This window comes from Ammospiza caudacuta, chromosome 1, assembly GCF_027887145.1.
Source record: "Ammospiza caudacuta isolate bAmmCau1 chromosome 1, bAmmCau1.pri, whole genome shotgun sequence".
NCBI lineage: Eukaryota > Metazoa > Chordata > Aves > Passeriformes > Passerellidae > Ammospiza > Ammospiza caudacuta.
This window is the reverse complement of record NC_080593.1, coordinates 118,797,434-118,819,738: the sequence shown is the minus strand read 5'-3', so window position 1 is coordinate 118,819,738 and position 22,305 is coordinate 118,797,434. Positions and strand designations below refer to the sequence as shown.

Here is a 22,305-nt window from a genome sequence, read left to right as displayed (position 1 = left end):
TTTTACTGCTGATAAAGATGCCATTGGAAAAACAGATTAAGATGTTTCAGGAGCTTTGATTCAAATGTAAATGTGCATCCATAAAGGCATATATATCTATATGTATGCAAAATGGATCATATAATTTTCATCTCTGACTGGCTCATGTAAGACGTACACAAATCCCTACGAAGCAGTTAAGAAATTGCCATCCCACCTTGATAAGTTGTTAGTACCTAAATAAGTATGTCTTTAAGCATAATTGGTTGTGTACATGAATGCCAGATTCTGCCATTTTTCAAACTGTTCTTTGCCTTGGTAGTTTAATGCAAGACTAAGTTTCAGCCCAGGTACCTTGGCTCCAGGGATGGTGAGGTGTGTATCAGTACTTACAGCTGTCCTCCTCCTCCATGAAAATACTGATCACGTAACAGGCGTACACAAATCCAATCAGCTGTGTGAAAAAAAGAGGAAAAGCCATCATTAGAACACGTTGAACACTTATAAAGCTGTTACTACAATGATAAATACAGGTATCACAGCTAAATTTTAAAGATATTTACTTCTATTTCCTGAATTTACAAATTTCAGTGTAAAGAACTAATTTCTTCACATTTGCTCATTTATATAACTTATATTTTATATATAAATATGCATTTTATATTTTAAAATATTTTCCTAGTCTCACTGGGATCAGTATTGATGAGTACTACTATTGAGTAATATTGGTGGAAAACATCTGTAGCCTGATGCTCAGCTGTTATTTACATTTCTTTGTTCTTCAATACCTCTGCTCTCACATGGCTTTTCCCACATGAATGTCAGCCTCTATGCACCTCATATGCTTACCAAAATGCCAAAATATTTATTGACTGTTACTGAATTAAGTCATACTAACACTTCTGTGGAATCCACAGGAGATATCTTTTGGTGCTATATAAAGTGTCCCAGTGAAGAACTGTTAGGCAAAATTTTAAATTGATAGGTGAATTGTCATGATGTAACTGAACAGTAAAACTGGGTTATGATTCACTGACATCAGGAAACACTTTATTTGATGTAATTCATGTCAACTATGCAGGAAATGAACAACAACATTTCCCCAAAGAACAACAACAGTCAAACCATGCCATTATTTTAACAGCAGCCCCCATGAAAGCATCTTCCTTAACCTAGATCTGTGTCACTTGTGCCACCAAGAGGAAGGGATTGAGATCTTTAGGATAAAGAAATAGAAACTCCACTCTCTCCTTATCCATATAGACAAAATGCTTTCTTATGACCATGACCAAAGATGAAGAAAATCCCACTGGGCAAGGAAATCTATTAAACTGCACAACCAGACATGTCCAATCTTAAGAAAATATTGTTTGTGCAGCTGTGCACAATTCATGCCATCTGAAAGCCTTGAAAAGACTGTTCATGAGAGATTTCAAAAATAGCCCAGAGATTAGTTTTAAGAACACTCCTTTTTCTCTGGTCCATTCAAAAAATCTAATTAAAATAGTTATTCTAAGGATGTCACGGATCAGCCATCTGAGAAAGAGGTAATTTAATAGTATCTAGACAGGTATAAGCCCCTTCAGAACCAGAAAAATCATTCCAACCTGCTTTCTGGTTGGGCTCCTGGCATGAGGAGCTTTACAAGCAGCTCCAAAAACCTCTCTGCAGACAAAAAGCTTGTCCACACAAGGGAATTCAGGGAAGTTAAGATGAATTAACTAAAGCTGTGAAATCAATGCACATAAGATAAAGTGCATTAAATCCCTGTGTGGCCTTTTCCATTCAGAAATAAAGTGGCCCTAGTTCACTGCAGCCTAATCCTTCTCCAAGGGATTAATCTTCCCATGGAGAATTAAGCTACAGTATGCTGAGGCTGAGCTACTTGTGAATGAGGGCTGTCACAGCGCCGTGGCACAGCCCTGTCACAGCTTCCTCTCCAGGGCATTCACCCCACTGCTGTGTTCACAAAGTGACTTCAATCCAACTTTTCTCTCATTCTGAGCAGACACAGCATCAGCAGCTTCCCTGACTGCTTTTTGGTGTCCAGTTTGCTGCGTGGCATTGCCACAGCCTCTCTCAGGTGAGCAGCACTGATGCTCTGACCAGCTAAACACAATCCAGCTCTGGAGGAGGCTGGGATGGATCCATGCCAGAGCTGCCCATCCCCATGAGCCTGGTGCCATGGGGCTGCAGCAGGATGGGACCCACAGACACGGCAGGGCTCACTTTGCCTGCTGAGAGTTGTCTGGGTGGTTCGGAGCAGTCCAGCTCCTGCTATTAATGACAATGGGATCTTATGGATCAGCTGCCAGCACACCCAGGGCCAGCAGTGTCTTACAGACTCCTTGGCAGATTAAATACATTTTTTTTCCTTAAACTTCACAGTTTAGAGCACCTTTCAGGCATGACAACTAAACAATACAATATGAAGTCTTCCAAGAGATCAAAAGACAAATCATACCTGAGATGCAGAGCTTGTGCCACCTGAAGGTTACATATAATTTAAAAATATTGTATTAGTACCTTGGAAAAACCAGAACTCAGGTGATTTTTCATAACAGGATGTCACCTGTTTATTTACAATGTTTCCTGATCACCATTTGTGTTGTGCAATTTGACTGCATAAGTCACTGGTGTTTGTTTCTTTTTCTTAAAAACGACTAAAATATTTTGAAGATTAAAGCTGCTGAGCAAATAATGAACATGATAGAAATTAATTGTAGTACAGGCTGTGGGTTAAGTTTTTGTGAAGGAAGATCAAATATTAGAATTATTTACTCTTTCCCATAATGTATTTTTTTTTTCTTATTAGTAGTATTCTGTATTAAATTAGCTTTATTTTTATAAATGCATTTCCTTCTTTATATGTACATGTGGGCTCTATATCCATGCATATTATATAAAATGTATCTAAGTGCTTCCAGCATATTTCTCAAGTGTCTAAGATGTTGGGCAAGTGGACAAAGCACAGCAAGACTTCCACTCTAACAAGTAATAAATGACCTGACACAGAGAAAGCATGGGGAAAACTACTCAAAAAAGTCTTCCAAAAATGTGGGTCATGACAAGCCTGAGTTTTAACAGTCCAAAGAGTTTACATCCTGCTCTTTTAGTAGACCTTCTCCTTAATCTTTCCCCACTCTCTTCAATGTTTGAAACACACTTTGTCCAATCTGTGACCTTTTTGCAAAATCAGCAACCTTTTTCTACTTTTCAGAAATATATTTCTTTATATTCCTCAGCATTAGAAATCACTGCTAGCTGTTATATTTATGATGTATATTCGTTTAAAACACACCATCTGTTTAGTTATTAGTACTAGGAGAAATAAAAAAAGTATATATGCGCTCTCTTTCAATTTTGTGGTCTTTTCAATAGGAAGAAAAAGATGAGGTGAATAACAATAGCCCTCCATAATCCAAATCTTTCTGTAGTTAAAAGTCAGAATGCATTTTTTTGAAAGAATAAAACAACAAGGAGAAAAAAGGAACCCTTTAGCATCAATTGCCAGGTATTGCTGCTTGAGGGGTCAGCAATGCTTGGCTTGTAAAAAACAAGTAGTTATAGTTGGGTAAGTGATATCTACAGCACCATCAACACAAAGTGATAAAGTGGGAATATACCCTTTGACAGATGAGACTGTTTCCAAGTCCTTAAACAGAGTTACAGCCACCACTGTGTGAATATTTTTGTAAATTAATCAATTAAATCCTCTTATTTTGTGTTATTGATGCGCATGCTCATAAAATATTTATTCCAACAAATTGCTTTTGGTATCTTGATTAACACAGCTGCTGTTTAATTAATAGTGTTATGCTCATGTGAACCCATCTAGCCACCAGGCTAATTGCCAGTCTTAGTACTGGAAATGCTGGCTATTTGCCTGGCACCAAGTGATAGACTTAAATGTGTGTTCCCTGATAACCAAAGCAATTATGATGCACATGAGCTGGAAGATTCCTAATTTGGTCATCCTGAGTTGCAGTAATCATTCAAAGGGACCAATGAAGGGGTTGGAACAAGATGTCCAAAGCATCAAAGATCACTAGCACCTGAAAGCATAAATAGGAGCCTCTGCCTTGATCCATAGAGAAATACAGACGGCCAGGAGGCCTTGTCTTGACAACACTGACTTCAAGGCATGGAAACTTTCTGGGATCCCTGCACTGTACAAGACTCCCTGTCTTACCTGAAGAGCCCAGGCTGTTAGGTGTCTCAGAAGATGCCTGTCAGTGCTATTCTGCAGAAAATCAGGTGGGAAATTGTGGATAAAGGCTGCTGTCCTCTGCCTTCATCTATAGAGTGGTTAGGTTACACATTTTTCTCTAGAAAGAATAAACAATGCATAAAATATTTCAGGGAATCACAGGAGGTTTTGGTGGAAGGGACTTTAAACCTGGTTCAACCTCCCTGCTGTGGGCAGGAGCATCTTTCACTAGGTCAAGTTTCTCAAATTTCATCCAGCCTGTTCTTGAACACTTTCAGGTATGGAGCATCCACAGTTCCTCTTGGCAACCTGTTCAAATTCCTCACCACCCTCATTCTAAAAAATGTCTTCTTTATGTTCAATCGTGATCTATGCTCTTTCAATTTACAACTCTTACCCTTTGCCCTCTCACCACAGACCATGGTAAAAAGCCCCCTTTATATATGGAAAGGCCAAAATAAAGTTTAAATAGCCCCAAGTCTCTCAGCCCTCCAAATATTCTCATGGCCCTCCAAGTGGTGTATCATGAAAGCAGAGTAGAGGGGTAGAATCACCTCCCTTGACCTGCTGCCTACACTTTTTGTGATGCAGCCAAGGGTACAATTGCACTTTGTTGACTCATGTTAAGTTTGCCATCCACCATGATCTCCAAATTGTTCTCAGCAGGGCTTCTTTCCAGCCATTCATCCCCCAGCCTGTACTGCTATCAGGGATTGCCCTGATGCAGGTACAAGATCTTGCACGTGGCCTTTTTGAAGTTCACGTGGCTCACACGAGCCCACTCCTTGGGCCTGCCAAGGTCCCTCTGGGTGGCATCTCATCCTTCAGGCCCATCAACAGCACCACCCAGCTTGGTGCCATCAGCAAAACCTCTGAGGGTGCAGGCAACACTGCTATGTCAGTAACGAAGACATGAAATAACACTGGTCCCACTGTGGGCCCCTGAGTGATATCACTTGTTATTGAACCTTGAGCCATAATTCTTTGGACACGACCACACAGTATTTTCAGACCCATCAGAATTTTCCTACCAAAAACCTTATTTCTTCAATGACTAGATGAGAAGTGTGGCTGAATTTTCCAAGTCATAGTGAAGGATAGGCTCAGGATGTGAGAAACAATTGTCAACTAGGCTATAAGTTGGCTGAGACTTCAGTGGGGAGTCCACAAAGGGATTTTTTATTAGTGGAACATGGGTACATTGGAATGATGCTATTATCAAGGCTTTTGATGCATAATTTCTTTTCTGCTGATATCCTTAGGTAGAAATAAAATACTAGTAGTCTCTGTTATTTTTCTCCCATGCAGGCAGCAGGTTCTCAAGAGGACCCTAATGCTTTAGTCTAACTAAAATCTCCAGGCTTAAGCTATGGACATCTCCATGAAATGTAAAGTGAAATTAGATTATATAATTGTCCATCATTAAACTGAGAGAAACTATTAAAACACGTAAGAAATTAAAAAACTAATCATTTGAGCAAATATATGCTGTGAGATATAATTGCTTTAATAAAATGGATATTACTAGAATATATCCTATTAAAAATAAGAATCAAACTGAGTGCAAAAATGTATGTTTACTTGCTAATTAATGTATTTTAATAGTTGCTACTTAATGTGGATTAACCTTTCCTTAGGAAAGCAAGGACAAATGCAAAATAAAACTAGAGCGATGTTTTCAATCAAGGCCATTTGCTGAAGACTGAAATGCTTTTTATTAAAATTGATGATTTGGATAATTTTGATTTAAGTCTTCCTGCTTTGCTTTGTCATCATCAGCTGTGGCCTTTGAATACACTCTCACAGTATGAGATTACTTTCCTATCAGCTTCTCATACTGCAGTTGCACTGGTTCACAGCAGATATGTGAGTCTTTCCTAAGTATTTAGGATTACATGAAGCAGAGCCCTGGGCTATCAGGTTAATCTTCAAGGTCAGGTGTACAACAGGTCATTTACCACAGTTAAGCAATTACAAAGAGATTTGTAGAGATCTCATTGCATCAACATGGAACCATCCACATAAACAAAATAAATGTACAGTACTCCTGGCTCCAAGAGGATGTGTGTGACATTGTAGGTAAACTAGATTTGGAAGATTTCTCCAATCTGAAAATTGGAGAAAATGGAAACTTCATACTCTTCATTGTACACATCTAGTCCACCCAGCTTGTCATTGCACTGAACACAGCTTTTTCCTGACTTCTTTTTTGCTGATAAGAACTGAAAATCGTTATTTCTTATTTATGTCTTGGGGTTCTTCAAAAATGTAACTTGGCAGACACAATTCCTTTTATTCTGCAAGATATTTCACTATAACCTAATTTCCTACAAAGACTGAGGGAATACGGATGGAGAAGAAACTTTTAGAATTGAATCTTTATGCATTAAAAAATTGTAGGATACAAAGCTTGACAAAATGTTTTAAATTTAACTTATAAAATGGAAACTATGTAGCAAGAGTGAATTTACTGAGCAAAAAAGTAAAAATGCATTCAATTACAAAGCATCCTGCCTATTACCCTGTCTCCTGATTAGCATTTTCACAAGAGTTAACAACCACTGAGGAGAAGTTGAAACATGAGTAGTTAATCTTAGCTACCTATTTGCCACTAACACTTTTACTACTCTGCAGAGAGGACTGTAAACCCTTTTCCTCCATTAAAGTCTAGAAAAGTGCTAAATCAGAATGGAAGATACATAAGGGAAACAGGATATTATCCCAGTATCTGTGTGCATTCACGATTCAGCAAGATAGAAATATGAATAGGATTATCAGGCACAAAGAAATCATAACTCTACACATTTCAAGGCAATGACAAAGGAAAAAGATCCAGAGTAACAGCAGTATATATTTGGAGCATAATAATAACCATTTGCTACTATAGTATAGAGTTATCCAATTATATGACTCTATACAATTATGTACCCTATGTGCATGATTTTAAACATTTCACTAGAAACATATTGTAAAACTATAGATAATTTCAAAACTGAATAATGCAATTTTTAAAATTAAAGAACAGACAGTCTCAAATGTATGTTTGCATTTTCCAGAATTATATTATGAAATGCATAATATTTTACATTGGTAGCAGGGGGAGGCTCAACCTGAAAGTACTTAGAAATCTAAAACCATAAAAGTGCACAAACAACTGGAAAATTGTCCAGAAAACATAGCGGGAAAAGGTAGCAGCAATAGCTGAAGTACTCTGTGATGTCTGGTTTTGTTTTTTTTTTCCTCTCCTTCATCTTCCTAAAATCTATTTGATTTGAGTTGAATAAAATTCAGGCTGTAGGGCTATTGTCTACCAATTTAATCAGCACAGCACAGAGCCTGTCTGATCCAGCTGCGCCATTTGTAGATGCAGTTGAGAGATCCTGGAGACTACAACTCTCTTAAAATGTGCTAAGGACTCTAAAAATGGGTGACAGGAGCTTGTGAGGACTTTTGCTATATATTTTCCATGGAGAAGCAATTGAGCAGATCCTAAAATGTCTGTTCTTAAAATGCATAGAAGTTGTTGGCTAATACTGCAGGAGACAATTCCTCTTGAATACCATTTAGCTGCTTGGGCCCAGCAGCAGGCTGGAAGAGACTACTTACAGCTGTTAGCTACTGTGCTTTTTGAAGTACTACCCTGTATTTGCTGTTCTCACAAGTCCTTGTTCCCACAGGGTCTCTTGGGCTTTAAATTAAAAATTGTATCGGCAATCTAATTTTCCCAGGCCAAGATCAGAAACTTTGCACTTGGTCTGGGAATTTATTTCTCCAGCAGCAAAAATGCAGAACTACCCTGTTACCCAGTTGCCCAAAATTACTTTACCAGTTAAGAGAAGGACTGATGTGTTATGTTACCAAGATGTGTTCCAGCTTTGTCAGGACTGAGAGCAAGAAGGGAAACACAGTGCGTGTGCTCTCTCTCCCCTCTTGCTCTTCAGCTTAGCTTTGGGTTATTTTCCCTCCTTTTTTTTTGCTTCAAGTCCTTAGAAATAATATTTTGTGTTCTGAGATCTGAAAGATGGAGGATTTTGAGCAAACTGTGCAATCCAATCCTGTGTATATTTACATAGGTCACAGAATTTCACCTAGGTACTCTGTTAGCACTGTGATAATATCAGAACAACCCTCACAGACTAGGCTGGGGTACTGGTGTACTCCAAGATGAGTTATGGCGACAGAAGTGATCTGGGAACCTTTGTCCTTTTCTCAGAGAAGAGATTAGGAATAAACACCATTAAGCATTAATTCTTATCTATTTGGTTGTCTGCTGTGTGATAAAGATCTAAGTTTCCTAGTTGGAATGAAAAGGAAGTCTCAATATGTAAAAACACTGAACACAGTATTTAAACATGACTGGTCAGAACAGTGTTTTATCTTGAAATATATTAATTGTTTGTTAATGATATAGCTGGATACACTGAAAGTCAAAAGTGCAAAATAAAGTCAACCTTAAACGTTGAAAGTTTAAGAGCTAAACAATGGAAAGTGAAGGGGATGAGGGTGGTAAGAAGAAAGAGAAAGGAGATCTACATCTGAGCAGAATTAATAAAATCACCAAAAAAGAACTGGATAAACAAGTGAGACTTTAGATCTGGCTTTTGTCTAGTGCATAAAGAAAATAAAAGTCATCCTAAGAAAGGGTCAAAGTTCTCATATTTAATTTAATAACTAATTAGTTTGTCAGCTGAATAACAGAAACTGAGAAAACCTTTTTTATCTAATTTTACAATAGGCAGGCGAAAAAATGACCTTCTTTCATTTCTGCCAAACTGACTTTGTGTTACTTGTTTTTTATATTTTCTAAGTACCTGCTTTTATTTGCATTCACCTTTACTTTTCAGTGTTAAGGATAATTTCAGAGGTACTTGCAGATCACACTATATTTCCTATCTTTTGATATAAAATTCAGTTTGATGGTGTCTTGTAACCCAAAGTATTTCCTAAAGAACTCATCAGGTAATGACTTTATCTCCACCTAAGCTGCACATACTTAATGTCTGCCGTGACTAAAGCCAAAGTAAATCTCTTTGGCAAGTGACAAGGTACTTGGGAAGGTTTTTGAATCCCAGGGAAACTGATTATGCATGCAGGGGGCACAAAAGAAAACTGCTTTTAGAACAACAGAATATTGCAAATCTTGGCCATTTTTTATGCTAATACTCCTTTTAAAATTCTTTCACTGCTTATACTGCAATTATGAAAGATGTTCTTTGTTGATAGAATGCCAAAAGATATTTTTCCCTCCTTATTAGATCTGAAGGCACATAATGAGAGCATTATTTCCACTTACTTCTTACAACAGACACAGAGAATGTATTTTCATTCCAACAATGCATTGAAATCTGTAAGAATGACTTCTTTTCTACTGAATAATTTCTTTCCCTTCATGTACAATGTAAATAACACATGCATGAAACAATTATATTACCATAAGGCAGTAGCCATTTAAAGACAAACAAACTGTGACATGCAAACAAAAATGTCTAGTTCAAGATTTCAGTGAATTATAACAGTCTGATCCCCACTATTAGCCAAGCATCTTTATAGATATATCTTAAATACTTAATTAAAAAGAAAGAACATAATATTATCCTGGCTCCTGTTAATCTGTAAATATGGCTTAAAATCAAATGAAAAAAAATGGCAAAGCTTTCAGTAACAACAGTTATGCCACAGCATTAAGTCGAGGGAGGTGATTCCCTTCCTCTGTTCTTGCAAGACTGTGTCCAGCTCTGGGGCTCCCAACATAAGCAGGACATGGACCTGCTGGAGTGAAGCCATGGAGATGATCAGAGCCTCTCCTGTGAAGACAGGCTGAAACTGCTGGGGCTGCTCAGCCTGGGGAAGAGGAGGCTCTGGGGAGACATTAGAGCACCTTCCAATGCAGAGGCACTTTTTACAAGTGATAGGACAAGGGGCCTGTGTGAGAGTGTTGAGGCAGGGGAACAGGTTGCCCAGAGGAGAAGTTGTGGATGGAAATGTTCAAGGCCAGGCTGGATGGCGCTTTGAGCAACCTGGTCTAGCAGGAGGTGTCCATGCCTATGGCAGGGGATGTTGAATCTGATGATCTGTAGGGTCCCTTCTAATCCAAACTATTCTATGATACCTCAGAGAAAAACAAAAAGCAACACAAAAATATAGACCCAAAGCCATCACATAATCTCATACAGGAAATGCTGTATGATCCAATGAATGGAAAGTAAGAATTTAACTTCTACCCTTACCAGCCTGCTCATATTATTGACCCAAGTGGAACCTTCTGAGAGAACTTGCAGGAGTGGCTGACACAGAAATGCACCTCAAAAGTAATCTCCAAAGCCTGAATGACATGCAATAGCTTAGAATGGCCATTAATCAAATCACACAGTAATAAAAGCTTTGAATAATAACCTAGAGGTGGTTAAAATTCACAAGAGTGTAAAAATTCATATAAGGCAGCATGAATTAGCACAGATTTTCTGAAAACTTTTCTTATAATCTGGTTTGCAGGGTAGGGCAGAAAAGTAGCATACAGTATTTCTGTGGGAATCAATTCAAAAATATTTTTGGACATTGTGTAGTTCGGTGTTCTTTTTCTATTATTATTTTGCTTAATATATGCAAGGAAAATCACACCAAATAACCCCCTTCTATGCCCACCACACATTTCTTGCCTTTTTGTGCGTTGTTGTTGATATACTAGGGTGATGAACAATAGCAGATGACAGATAGAAAAGGTGGAGTTATGATGATCTTTCTTGATCATTCCTTTGTTTTTCTTAATCAATTTCCATCTAACAGCATATTTAGTAGATGACCTATCCCATGTGTGCTTTTGCTTGTGTATAAATATGCCATATTTAAGCCATAGAACAAATGATTCAGTATTGAGCCACAGTTGAACTGGGTTTTTTTGTCTTTGGAAGGAACAATGCTATAATTAGAAACAAGGAAGAATTTATGTGCTTGGCAGCAAATATAGAAGCCTCTTCACTCAGCACAAACGGTAATTACTCAATATGAGGACACAGGGACAAACATGACAGAATGTTGTAGGATGAAAGATGGTGGAAGGGGAAAGCCACGTCCTTGTTTGATCCTTCCCACTGTAGTTTTCACTATGGATAACATTGTTTAATTCGTTCAAGCTGCTACCCGAATGTGCAGAGGGATGTACATAAACACACACACACACTTGTCCTTATAATCCTTCGTGGAGTGGTCTGCTGTGATATGTGAGAAATAAGAATACCATAAAAGCTTCAATGTTATCAGTTTGCTCAGGTATTCCCAGTTAAACTGTGCGCTAAAAGGCTTTTGTGCTGGATTCCCACTGGGCAGAAAAGCTATCAAGAACTGCAGTGAAGCTTTGCTTTCTATCAGCGTCTAATGAATTTTCAAAGCCGCTTCTCCCGTCATGTCTGACCCAGCGTGATCTCTTATATCACACGTCCCTGGCACAGTTTATTTGATTGCAGTAGAAAGTCTCTGTATATGTGTTGTGGCTTCATGTCCTGCTCACTCCTGTTTCTTCTGCTTTCACTTGACACCACACCCCACTGCTCCCTTTGCCTTTATCTGAGCCTGATTCTGCAGCCTGAAGCCCAGGGTGAATACCAAAGCAGTATTTCCTTCCCAAGGTATCTAAGCTCAGCCTGTAATCAGGCAGAATGCAAATACACAAGCTACACTGGAGCCTTTCTGGAAAGGGCTTTTCTCCCACTATCAGTACAAAACCACCAAAAGCATCCCTTTGTGGCCAGTGAGTGTGTACCCTCATTTCCCATGTTTTGGGTGTATGGGAGGCATTTTCTTGTCTTGCCCCAGAGCCAAGCGTCAGGATGTTTTAGCATATGGGAGGTAGATTTGGCCCTAACTCCTGCCATGAGGCTACTCCTGCAAAGAAATGCAAATGCAGCAAGAGAGCCTGCACCTGGTAAAGGTTACTGCTCATTTAACGCACTGAGTTTGTCCTGACTGGAGACAGGTTTCACATGGAAGCATCTTTGGACTCCCTGACTCTGGCTCATCTAGGCTTAGCTTCTGGCTACAGCAGGTAGTTTATTTCTGGGAAACAAGCTCAGATTTAATTGAGGACAGAGATGATTGTGCCTTTTTGGGTCATGTTTTGGTATAAAGAGAGACTCTGGATTACCCAGCCTGAAGGAGATTATGTCAGGCAGAGAAAATGTTAACCTACTTCTCCTCCTTCTCTGCACATCCAGAACTGGGATGCATCTTTGCCAAGAAAGCCTTCTCTTTACATGAGGGACACCAGAGCCTCAAAAACAGGTCCTCAGTCATTGGAAGGAACCTTATTATACACAGGGGCATGTGGCATTCACATTCTCTTAAAACATCCCTTCACTCAGGATTTTTCTCCTGGGAAGCTGAGAAGCCTCAGAGAAAAGGAAAACAATTCTTATCCCATTTCCTTCTCCTGTGTTGTGTTCATGTGTGGAATGTGTTTGGAGATTGTTTACCCACAGGTGATTGTTTCATTGGATTCTGATGTGAGTTGTTTTGACTCTTTAGCACATTGGTGCCAAGCTGTGTCGAGACTCTGGAAAGAGTCACAGCTTTTCATTATTATCATTTTAGCATTCAGTAAGTATCCTTTCTGTATTCTTTAATATAATATAGTATCATAAAGTAATAAATTAGCCTTCTGAGAACATGGAGCCAGATGCATCATTCCTACCTTTGTCAGGGTGTTCCCTGCAAATACAATAGGGGAAGCTGAAGGTATCACCAAAACAGGCACTTTTGGACATCTGGAATGGGCATTCTAGGGTTCCTGTGCTCTTGGACAGAGTGTTTGAGCTCTCTTTCTTTTCTTCTTTTCAGATACAAATAAGTTTTAGCCTACTAAACCCTGCTGTGCAGCTCAGACTAGCTGAATAAATACCTGGGAGGTTAAACTTTATGTCACTCTTTCCCCTGCTGAAGCAATTCCCTCATAGTGTGAGCAGAAGTAGAGCTGGCTCATTTAAAAGAAACACAGGTAGGTCTGTTTTAATGGCAACTCTCACAGTTCTTTGAAATGTTAACTTTTACAAAAGCCAGTTTAGACCAAAAGGAAAATAAAAGAGGCAGTCTGGCCTCTGCAATAAGCAAACTGGCACAAACTGTAATTATTCAATATGAGGACACGGGGACAAACATAACAGAATGGCGTAGAAGGAAAAATAATGGAAAGGGAAAGCCATGTCCCACATTAAAGCCCTCAGGGGGATAATTCAATTGATTCAGAACACACCTCCAGAAATTTCTTTGACCAGATCCCTAACCACAGCTTCTCAGTAGTTACAGTAGCTGCCATGGAATAAAAACTGTTCATCTCTTAACCTCATAGACAAGAGCAGAATAGGTCTGGGCTGTTTCAAATGGAAGGGACCTACAACAATCATCTAGTCCAAGTGCCTGACTATTTCACTTCTGACCAAAGGCTAAAGCTTATTGTTAGGGGCATTTTATAAATGCCTCTTGCACACTGACAGATTGGGGGCATCGAGCACCTCCTTGGGGAGCCTGTGTCAGTGTTGCACTACTTTCCTAGTCAAGAAATGCTTCCTAATGTCAAGTCTAAACTTTCACAGGGCAGCTTTGAACCATTCCCACATGTTCTGAAGAAAAGATCAGCACTTGCTTGTACACTTGCCCTCCTCAGAAAGCTGGAGAGAGTAATGAGGTCACCCCTCAGCCTCCTTCTCTCCTGCAAGCTGAATGTCCTAAGCTGCTCCTCACAGGATGTCTTCCAGCACTTTCACCAGCTTTGATGCCCCTTCTCTGGCTGCATCCAAGGACCTTCACATCCTTCTTAAACTGTGGGGCTCAGAACTGCCCACAGAGCTCCAGGTGGGGCCACATTGATGCAAAACACAGTGGTGTAATCACCTCTTGACTGGCTGGTGATGCTGTATTTGATGCACCCAAGGGTGGAGTTTGCTCTCTTGGCTCACAGGGCACACTGCTGACTCTTCCAGAGCCTGCTGCCAACCAGCCCCCCAAAAAGGATAAGGCTGCAAAAACCATGTATGTTTTACATGATGCAGCAAAGCAAATGAAAAGTCCACTGCAAAATGTTGTAGACAGATCTAAGGGCATTGAGTGACTGGGTGATAAAATTAGAGCTGAAATCCTATGTCAATAAATGCAAAGTAATGCACATAAGGAAAACCAACTGTAACTATAGACATACAGTAATAGGCTCTAAATTTGATATTAGCTCTCAGGAAAGTTGTGAATAGTTCATTATAAACCTCAGCTCAGTGCTCAGCAGCAGTCAGAAAGGAGAATCAAATAGTAGAAAGGCAAGAGGAAAGAAAGTAGAATACATCATTATGCCACCATACAAATCCCTTGTGTCCTGCATCCTCAATGCTACACACAGTTCTTTCTGCTCATTTCAGAAAGGAAGTGGTTGAATCAGAATTACAGAGAAAAGCATCAAAAATAATCAAAGATATGGGTGGGTTTAGAAAAGGGAGAGATTAGACAAATTCACCTTTGGAAAGGAGACAATTAATGACAGAATCATAAAAAAAATAAAATCATGCATGACTTGAAAATGATACAAAATAATTAATCGCACTTTTCATTATACAAAGACAATGGAAAATCAAACCAAATTATCAGATCACAGACTAAGTTGTTGCCTTTCATCACAAAATGAAGGAAGGACATTTTCCACACAAATCAGAAATAAACTATGGAACCAAAACCCTGAACATGCTGGAAAGATCAGTCCTATAGATGGATCAAAAGCTGCTCTTTTCAGGGAAGGATGTTCATCAAAGGCTGTAGAAAACCAGACTTCAGATATGACAGGGAAGTCCCAGCCAATATACCCAGGAGACATTAAGCCCTCATCTTTGCTGCACTGAACATGTCAATTTATTACCATTTACATTTGCTAAATTCAGCTGTAAGTTTTATAGTTGGAAAATTAGAAGCATGGAAATCTAATGCACACAATGGGAAAAAGAATAAAATATTAACTATAGGTTTAATGTACACATTATAATTCCAGCGCAATATTTGTTGAATTGAAAGGAGTAAATTGAAGTTCCTTGCAATCAGGTTTTGAATTTCATATGGAATGGTTTAGTTTGGTGTGCTCCCTATTCCAGATGAAAAGGAAGATATGATGTTGATGCTTCCACATAAAATATTGAGAACAGATATGAGTGATGATCAGCTATTGAGTTAGATTTCTAGGATTACTCTCAGCAGTTCATAATCTAAAATTACCTTGCAGCCTCATTCATTGTGAAAAATATGGGTTGTGATTGGAGCTCACCCAGGAGAACTTTTTTTGTTTAATTAAGACTAAATTGGCTACTACAAAATGTCAAAAAACTTTACAGATTTCATTCGTAAGTCTTTAAAAAGTCAAAAAGTCACATTAATCAGGCGATCTTTACAGTAATAAAAAAAATAATACTCAAGAACAAAAACCAGTGTAAGGAAAAAAAAAGACCTCTCAAATGAAAAGAATGAAGTGTTACATTAGTTGTTACATTTTTAAAATACTACTCAACTTACTGTGGGACCCATTTTCACAACCATCTCTAAAACTGATGTCAGTCTGGCCAGTACTAACCTATGAGCTCTTCGTATTTTTTCAGATTTTTAATCCATTCTCTACTTACTAAATAAGTTGCAATACTTATAGCAAGGCTTTTGACACTGTCTCCCACAACATCCTGACAGGTAAGCTCAGGAAATGTGGGTGAGATGAAGGGACACAGAGGTGGGTCAAGAACTGTCTGAATGGCTGAGTTCAGAGGGCTGTGATCAGCAGAGCGGAATCCACTCGGAGCCCTGTAGTCAGTGCATTCCCCAGGGATCAGTACTGGCTTCACTCTTATTCAGTTTGTTTATCAATGACCTGGATGATCTACTTGGATAAAACTACCCTTCCATTTATCAAATTCTTATATAGCTTCTTATAACTATTAAACTTGGCAATTTGGGGAACCCAGTGAAAACCTAAGAGCTGGGGTTTTTGCAAATTTTAATATTCTTAGATAAATATTGTTACTTGTTTTAGAACATTTTGTCTTATGTATGGTTTTTGTAAAAATCTGCCTCATTGTGAAGAAAAACATGAAATATTTCTCATATTTCTTTAGAGGTAAGAAGTGCTACTACAAAAAAAATAAAATTCGTATGATCTTACTCACTTTCACAAAGAAAGTCCTGAGAGAAGGATGAGATTTCCTTTTGATGTTGTAATACATAAACCAAATAATATCTACAATAAACATTGAATGGGAAAACAGCTTGCACCACAGCAGTCCTGAACTACTAGAGATGACATATCTGGGAGGAGAACAGTGGGACAAGGACATTAGAAACCCAAGAATTAGACTGCAGTGACCTGAGATGGAAAATAGTTTCCAAGTCTATGAGGTCTATGAAAAAGAGAAGTTCAGGAAAGTGATCAGACTGACTGGAAGAACGCACACTGAACAAGTACAAACTTTTCCAAGCAGAAACATAGAAAATGATGGATTTTGCTCAATAACAGTCTTCGGGGTGACCTGCATACAGATTAGCAGAGAAAATACAAAATAACACCAGAAGTGTATAGGGATGAGCTCAGAAAGGTCAAGACAAGCTACAACTAAAAAGAGAATAGAGCATAATAAAAAAATACTCAGTGGCATAAACTAATAAAGGGCAAGCTCAAATAATGAGCTGTCAAAGCCCTCAGTGATACAACCCTGCCTGAGGCTGCAGGTTCATGTGGCAGCAATAATTATATTCCAGATGGAAACATCTCCTCCAGGACTGAAGGCATGGGTTTGAGAGGTAGATGCAAGGCTTGGCTGTGTTCCATAGCATTGCCTTCAGGGGAATACAGACCTTAGGGTGGCAAAAAAACTCAGTGTCTTTCCTCTTTATTCCCTTTTTCAGCAGAAAGATTACCTGTGATTGGTGAAGTAATGCAACTGACACCCATAAAAGACTCAGGTGAGGTTAAGAAAGAGTATGTTATTGATCATCTGCCTAAAATAGAAAGCTGGAAAAATTCAGATGTACTAGTCTGGGTAAATTCACCTCAAAGCATGTAGAAGTCTGGCTAAAGCAATCTCAAGCATGTTAGAACATATTTGTAAGAATTTAAAAAGAACAGGAGAGGCCAGAGATCAGAAGATCTAAGATTGTACCCATCTCTTTACACAAAGACAAGAAAAAAGAAAGGAAATAGAACACACAGAATTCTATCCCTAACTTCATTTACTATAAACTTCCTAAAGAAATGAATAAAATTACTAGTTTGTAAATAAACATACTAGTAGGAAGACAAAGTGTTAAGTACTGAATAATGTTATGACAAGTCTGTTCCTTCTTAGGAGAGATAATGGGCTTTGTAGTTAGGGGAGGAGAATCAGATGTGACAAACCTTGATTTTAGTGAGCATTTTGACATTGCTTGACATTCTTTTAAGCAAACTATGACTAGACCAAAGTACTGTTGTACAGACTGAAATACTGGCTTGAAAACTGCACTCAGAAATAGTTACTCATCGTCTTCCACCAAATTAGGAGACAGTTGTTGATGGGGCTCCATGGAATTCCACCTGGGCCCGGTGCTACCCAGCAGTTTCAGCAGCCACTGGGTTATCTGCAGAGACACCGTGCCTTTCACAATTCCAAATGGAGTAAGCTGGCAGTGGTTGCAAACCCCATGGTGGAAAAGAATAGAATTAAAATAATATTGGCAAATGGACAATGGGTTTGGAGAAAAGTACAGTTCAAGTGCAAATTACTGTACTTGAGTAGGGATATGGAATAACCAATTACCTGAAGACAAAATAGGGTGAACAATGGGCTACACAGCAGTTCCACAGAATAATGAACCACACCCAGGCTGTGACTGCATAATGTCATAGTGCTGGGGAAAGAAACCTAGACATCATGCTGGGATGCAAAATGGAATTTCAAGATGAATCAGAAGTGCCCTGGAACACAGCAGCAGCGTGGCATCAGATGACAGGCTGTGTATATTTTGTAGATTGCCCTTCACTAAAGAGGAGAACCAATCAGAAAGGTTTCAGATGAGAATTATAAGGATGATCAAGCATCTAGAAAACATGATCTCCTTGGAAATCTTATGATACTAAATTACACACTCTTTTAAGACTTCTGAACCTGGGAGCCTGCATTTACAGTGCATTGTCAGTTTTTATTGTTCATAGAAAAATGAAGTGCAAAGGGCTTCTTCAGAATGCTGCCACCTAAACCACTCATCAAACAATTTTATTCTAGAAATAATAAGTTACTGTCAAAGGATAAAAATCTTAACAGAGCTTTTCAAATTCAATTACAACACGAAACAATTACTAATATCAAAAGACTCAAGGCTTTTCTCATTAATATTTTAAAGCAGCATGACAGATTATTTTGAGTGTGTCAATAATGATTCATACTTCTTGCTGAGTACCCATTGTAAGGGAGAATGTTAAGACAGTTGAACTGTCTTTTTTCAGACCAATATATGAAAAACATAATTAAAGTCTTTATGAATCTGGACAGGGTATAACCTTGTCTGACAGCTGTAACGAGAGCAGATGAGATGCAAAGCAGAATCTGATTGCTTCAGGTTTTGTGCTGGCTACTATGTGGGCAAGATTCAATTATTATGAAAAAAAAAATGACACACAGGAAATCTGCCCAAAGCTGAAAACAGAAACAAGCTGTGTGTGGGTGTATTATTCTCTGATGGCAAAGAGATACAACTCAAGATGGGATATTACCTTCCCAAATGGCAAAATAAAACACCACCGTGAACCACTAAGCATCTTCAACAAGAAAAAAGAAAAAAAAAAGGAAGTAAATTACTGCTGGAGGCTGGACTGTACATGAGAATAACTCCATAGTTCTTTCTCAGAAACACCTCTGAAACAATGCCAGATAGGTGTCCAAATGTCCACACCCACCCAGAAGGTAAATAGATATCTAACATATGCATCTACTATAAATTTATGAATCATAAACTGCTCTGCCAAGCCTCCAGCTGCCACTCCAGGAGGCTGATACCTTGTAGGTGTAACTTCACACCCCCTTACCAGACACAGATACCGAAGGCATTTAAAATAGCCAGCTGAAATCTTGGTGGGATAGGACAATGACACCAAATACTTTAATTTAGAAGCCACAAGATATTTCCCTAAATGGGGAGAATGAAAAACTACTGAAACAACCACACAAACAAAGCTGAAAAAAATATAGTGTTACACAGAAAGATAATATTTTATAATTGCAACATTTCAAGCCAGAAAGTTCTGAAAGCTGTATCCATCTCAGATTTCTACAATGGATCAAGAGGTTGCACCAGCAAAATAACCATTGTCTTATCTTTTTGTCAGAAAATGAAATTGTCGTTTTTGTAGTAAACAACAGTGAATGCAATTCCCATATAATGTTTTGTTCGTTTTCTTATTTTCCCTTTTCACTATATGCCTCTCCCATCTGTTTTGTAGCCCACGCTGTGTCCTATCTGCATTACAGAAGGTGAATAATCCAGATGGGAAGAATTTTCTTGGCTTATTTGTCTGTACAAAACCCTGGGAAATTAGATAATTTGACTGATATTTCTAGTTTCTTTTACTGTTAGTTGTAGCATTAGATATCTCCCAAATACTTTCCAAATATGTTTACTTCTTGTGAAAATTCATAAGATGAGTTGCACAGAAAGCCAATCATTATATTACAGTATGTAAAAACCAATTCCTGCTGAAGTGAATTCCTACCTGTGGGACACATTTAATTCAAAGAGAGATTTAATGTGTCTGAAAATCATTTTTGGTACTAAGCTACAAACAGAAACAGATATAAAAGATATTTTCATATGGGCAGTAAGGTAAGCAACTCATCTAACATGCATTTCCCATATTCTTAATAACATCTGAATAGCATAATGAATCCTTTATGCTAATCAAGTGCTTTACAGATCAAGTTCCATCTACTTAAAATATGCTTATTTTTTAAAGGGTTGAACTAGCAAGAATAAAGAATTATGGTAAGTGCAGTGCATATGAAAATAACAACTTTCTCTTAGGTGAGTGGCTGCAGTTTGGTCTTCTGCCCAGCTTAGTTAGTTTAACATGACTAATACACAAGAGGTATTAACAGCTTAGCTCACCTTGTTTCCTAAAGTTTTTTCATATGCATGATGAAAATTGACAGAAAAGAGAGGTATTTGGAAAGAAGAAATATTAAAATATTAAATGCCATGAGAAAGAAGAGATACTAAAAGTGAACCAGAGGTTGTGTGGGAAAAAAACCTGCCTAAACCAGAGCAAAATCCTTCATTATATTTTCTCATTCCTTGCTTGCAGGAGGCCAGCTGACTCCACAAAGGGCTATGGAAATAGCTGTGGATAATCTGCAGCTTAGCAAGGATTTCAGACTAACTGTGCTTTCTAATGCTATTGCCTTGCTTATTTTACCCTTCAAAGCAGGATCTGCTGGAAATTTATTTATTTATATTGCATATAGATGGCATGCTTTGGATATTATGGTTAGTATCTTCAGCTGCAGAGCTCAAGGACATACTCCATCATGGTGCTTAGCAATTTTCTGTCATCAGCTCTCACAAAGATAACTTGTAGTCAAAGCAGCAAGTTAAGACCAGGAAAAGAGAGAGCCCAGGGTTTAGGATTTATTTATCTAGATCACCCAGCAGTCAAAGCTCAGTTAAATTCACAGAAAAGCACGTAGGGAAAGCAATTTCTTTACATTGAAAAGATGCCTCACTCTAGAGTAGATCAGCTTGGCAGCTCTTAGGAGAGGCACACCTGGGGCTGCTGGGGACCTTGGGGCAGGACAACAAATCTTAGGTGAATCCAGCTGCACTGCCCTAGTGGCTGATTTATTAACAGAAGAATGGGTAACCACAGCAATTGTTTTCACACAGTACAGGAAAAGTTTTCTAATCCTAAAAATGGTTCACATCTTCCTACAATGCCTGCCCATAACCTGTTTGAACTCTTACTTTTATAGTATATTAGAAGCAAGAGCTTAATAAAAATACAGCACCCTCTATGACAGAGTGAGTACCTAAGCTAAATTAAAAAAAAAAAACAAAAACAAACCTGACTAGATATTACAGGTGTGGCAGCTGAAAGAGAATTAATTTCTTCAGTGAATAGAAGCCAATACTGAGATAGTATTTATTGGATAAACATGGTAGCATTCAAGCATGGGTTTATTGAAATGCAATTCTAATACAGTTTAAGATCAAATGATTCCAGATGGTTAATCTGGAAACCCTGCAGATGGGCCTGTCAGATATACCAAAAGTTTAATCAGACTTTGAACAAACCAATGGGCTTTGAACAGCCTGGAGTCTTGGAGAGAAAAAATCCTTAGGAACAATCATGAAGAGATGGATGAAGATATCTGAATAATAGGCAGCAACTATTAAGAGCATCAAGAGAATGCTTGAGTGCACTAAATTCAGGCAAAAAGTAACAACACATAAAAGCAAAGCTACTGTAGCCAAGCACAATGTGTTTCTGAGACAGGAAGATATGCTTTTGATTTTCCCAACCTGGCTGAGACTTCAAATCTGAAAAGAAAGACATATATAAAGGATTAGCAAATACTTATTTTAATACTTTGAGCAGCCCTTTCCTTTAGACAAAGATCACAGTAATCACTATCTCTAACACTCAGCTATGGACAGAATGTAGCAAATGTCTGTCCCTGTTTTGCTGTGGGCAGAAGCTGTTCAAACTAGAATAAGTCCAGAGCAGATACTTTGCCACTCCCTTCCTTTCACAGAAATGCAAAAATCATGCTTAATTCTATAAGCACTTTGCTAATTAACCCTCATAAGAGGTACATAGCTACATAGCTACATACTGAAGTATTAGTTTAATAGTTATAGAATCAGAATGGTTATAGAGCCATAGAATGTTTTGGGTTGGAAGGGACCTTAAAGATCATCATCCCATGGGCAGGGACATCTTCCACTAGACCAGGCTGCTCAAAGCCCCATCCAACCTGGCCTTGAAGAGTTCCAGGGATGGGGCATCCACAGGTCCCTTTGGGCAACCTGTACCACTGTCTCACTGCCCACTGTGTAAAGAAGCATCTGGAAGCACAACTACCCAGTTA

At 38.5% G+C, this 22,305-nt stretch overlaps 1 protein-coding gene across 1 annotated transcript in view; it reads right to left on the bottom strand.

Annotated features, from left to right (window-relative positions):
* Window positions 1-361: 361 nt before the first annotated feature.
* Window positions 362-22,305, bottom strand: part of NKAIN3 (sodium/potassium transporting ATPase interacting 3) — a 310,170-nt gene continuing 288,226 nt past the window's right edge. The window contains exon 5 of the mRNA XM_058813929.1: window positions 362-433. Within this exon, the coding sequence (XP_058669912.1) occupies window positions 362-433 (72 nt within the window). The remainder of the gene's footprint in view (window positions 434-22,305) is intronic.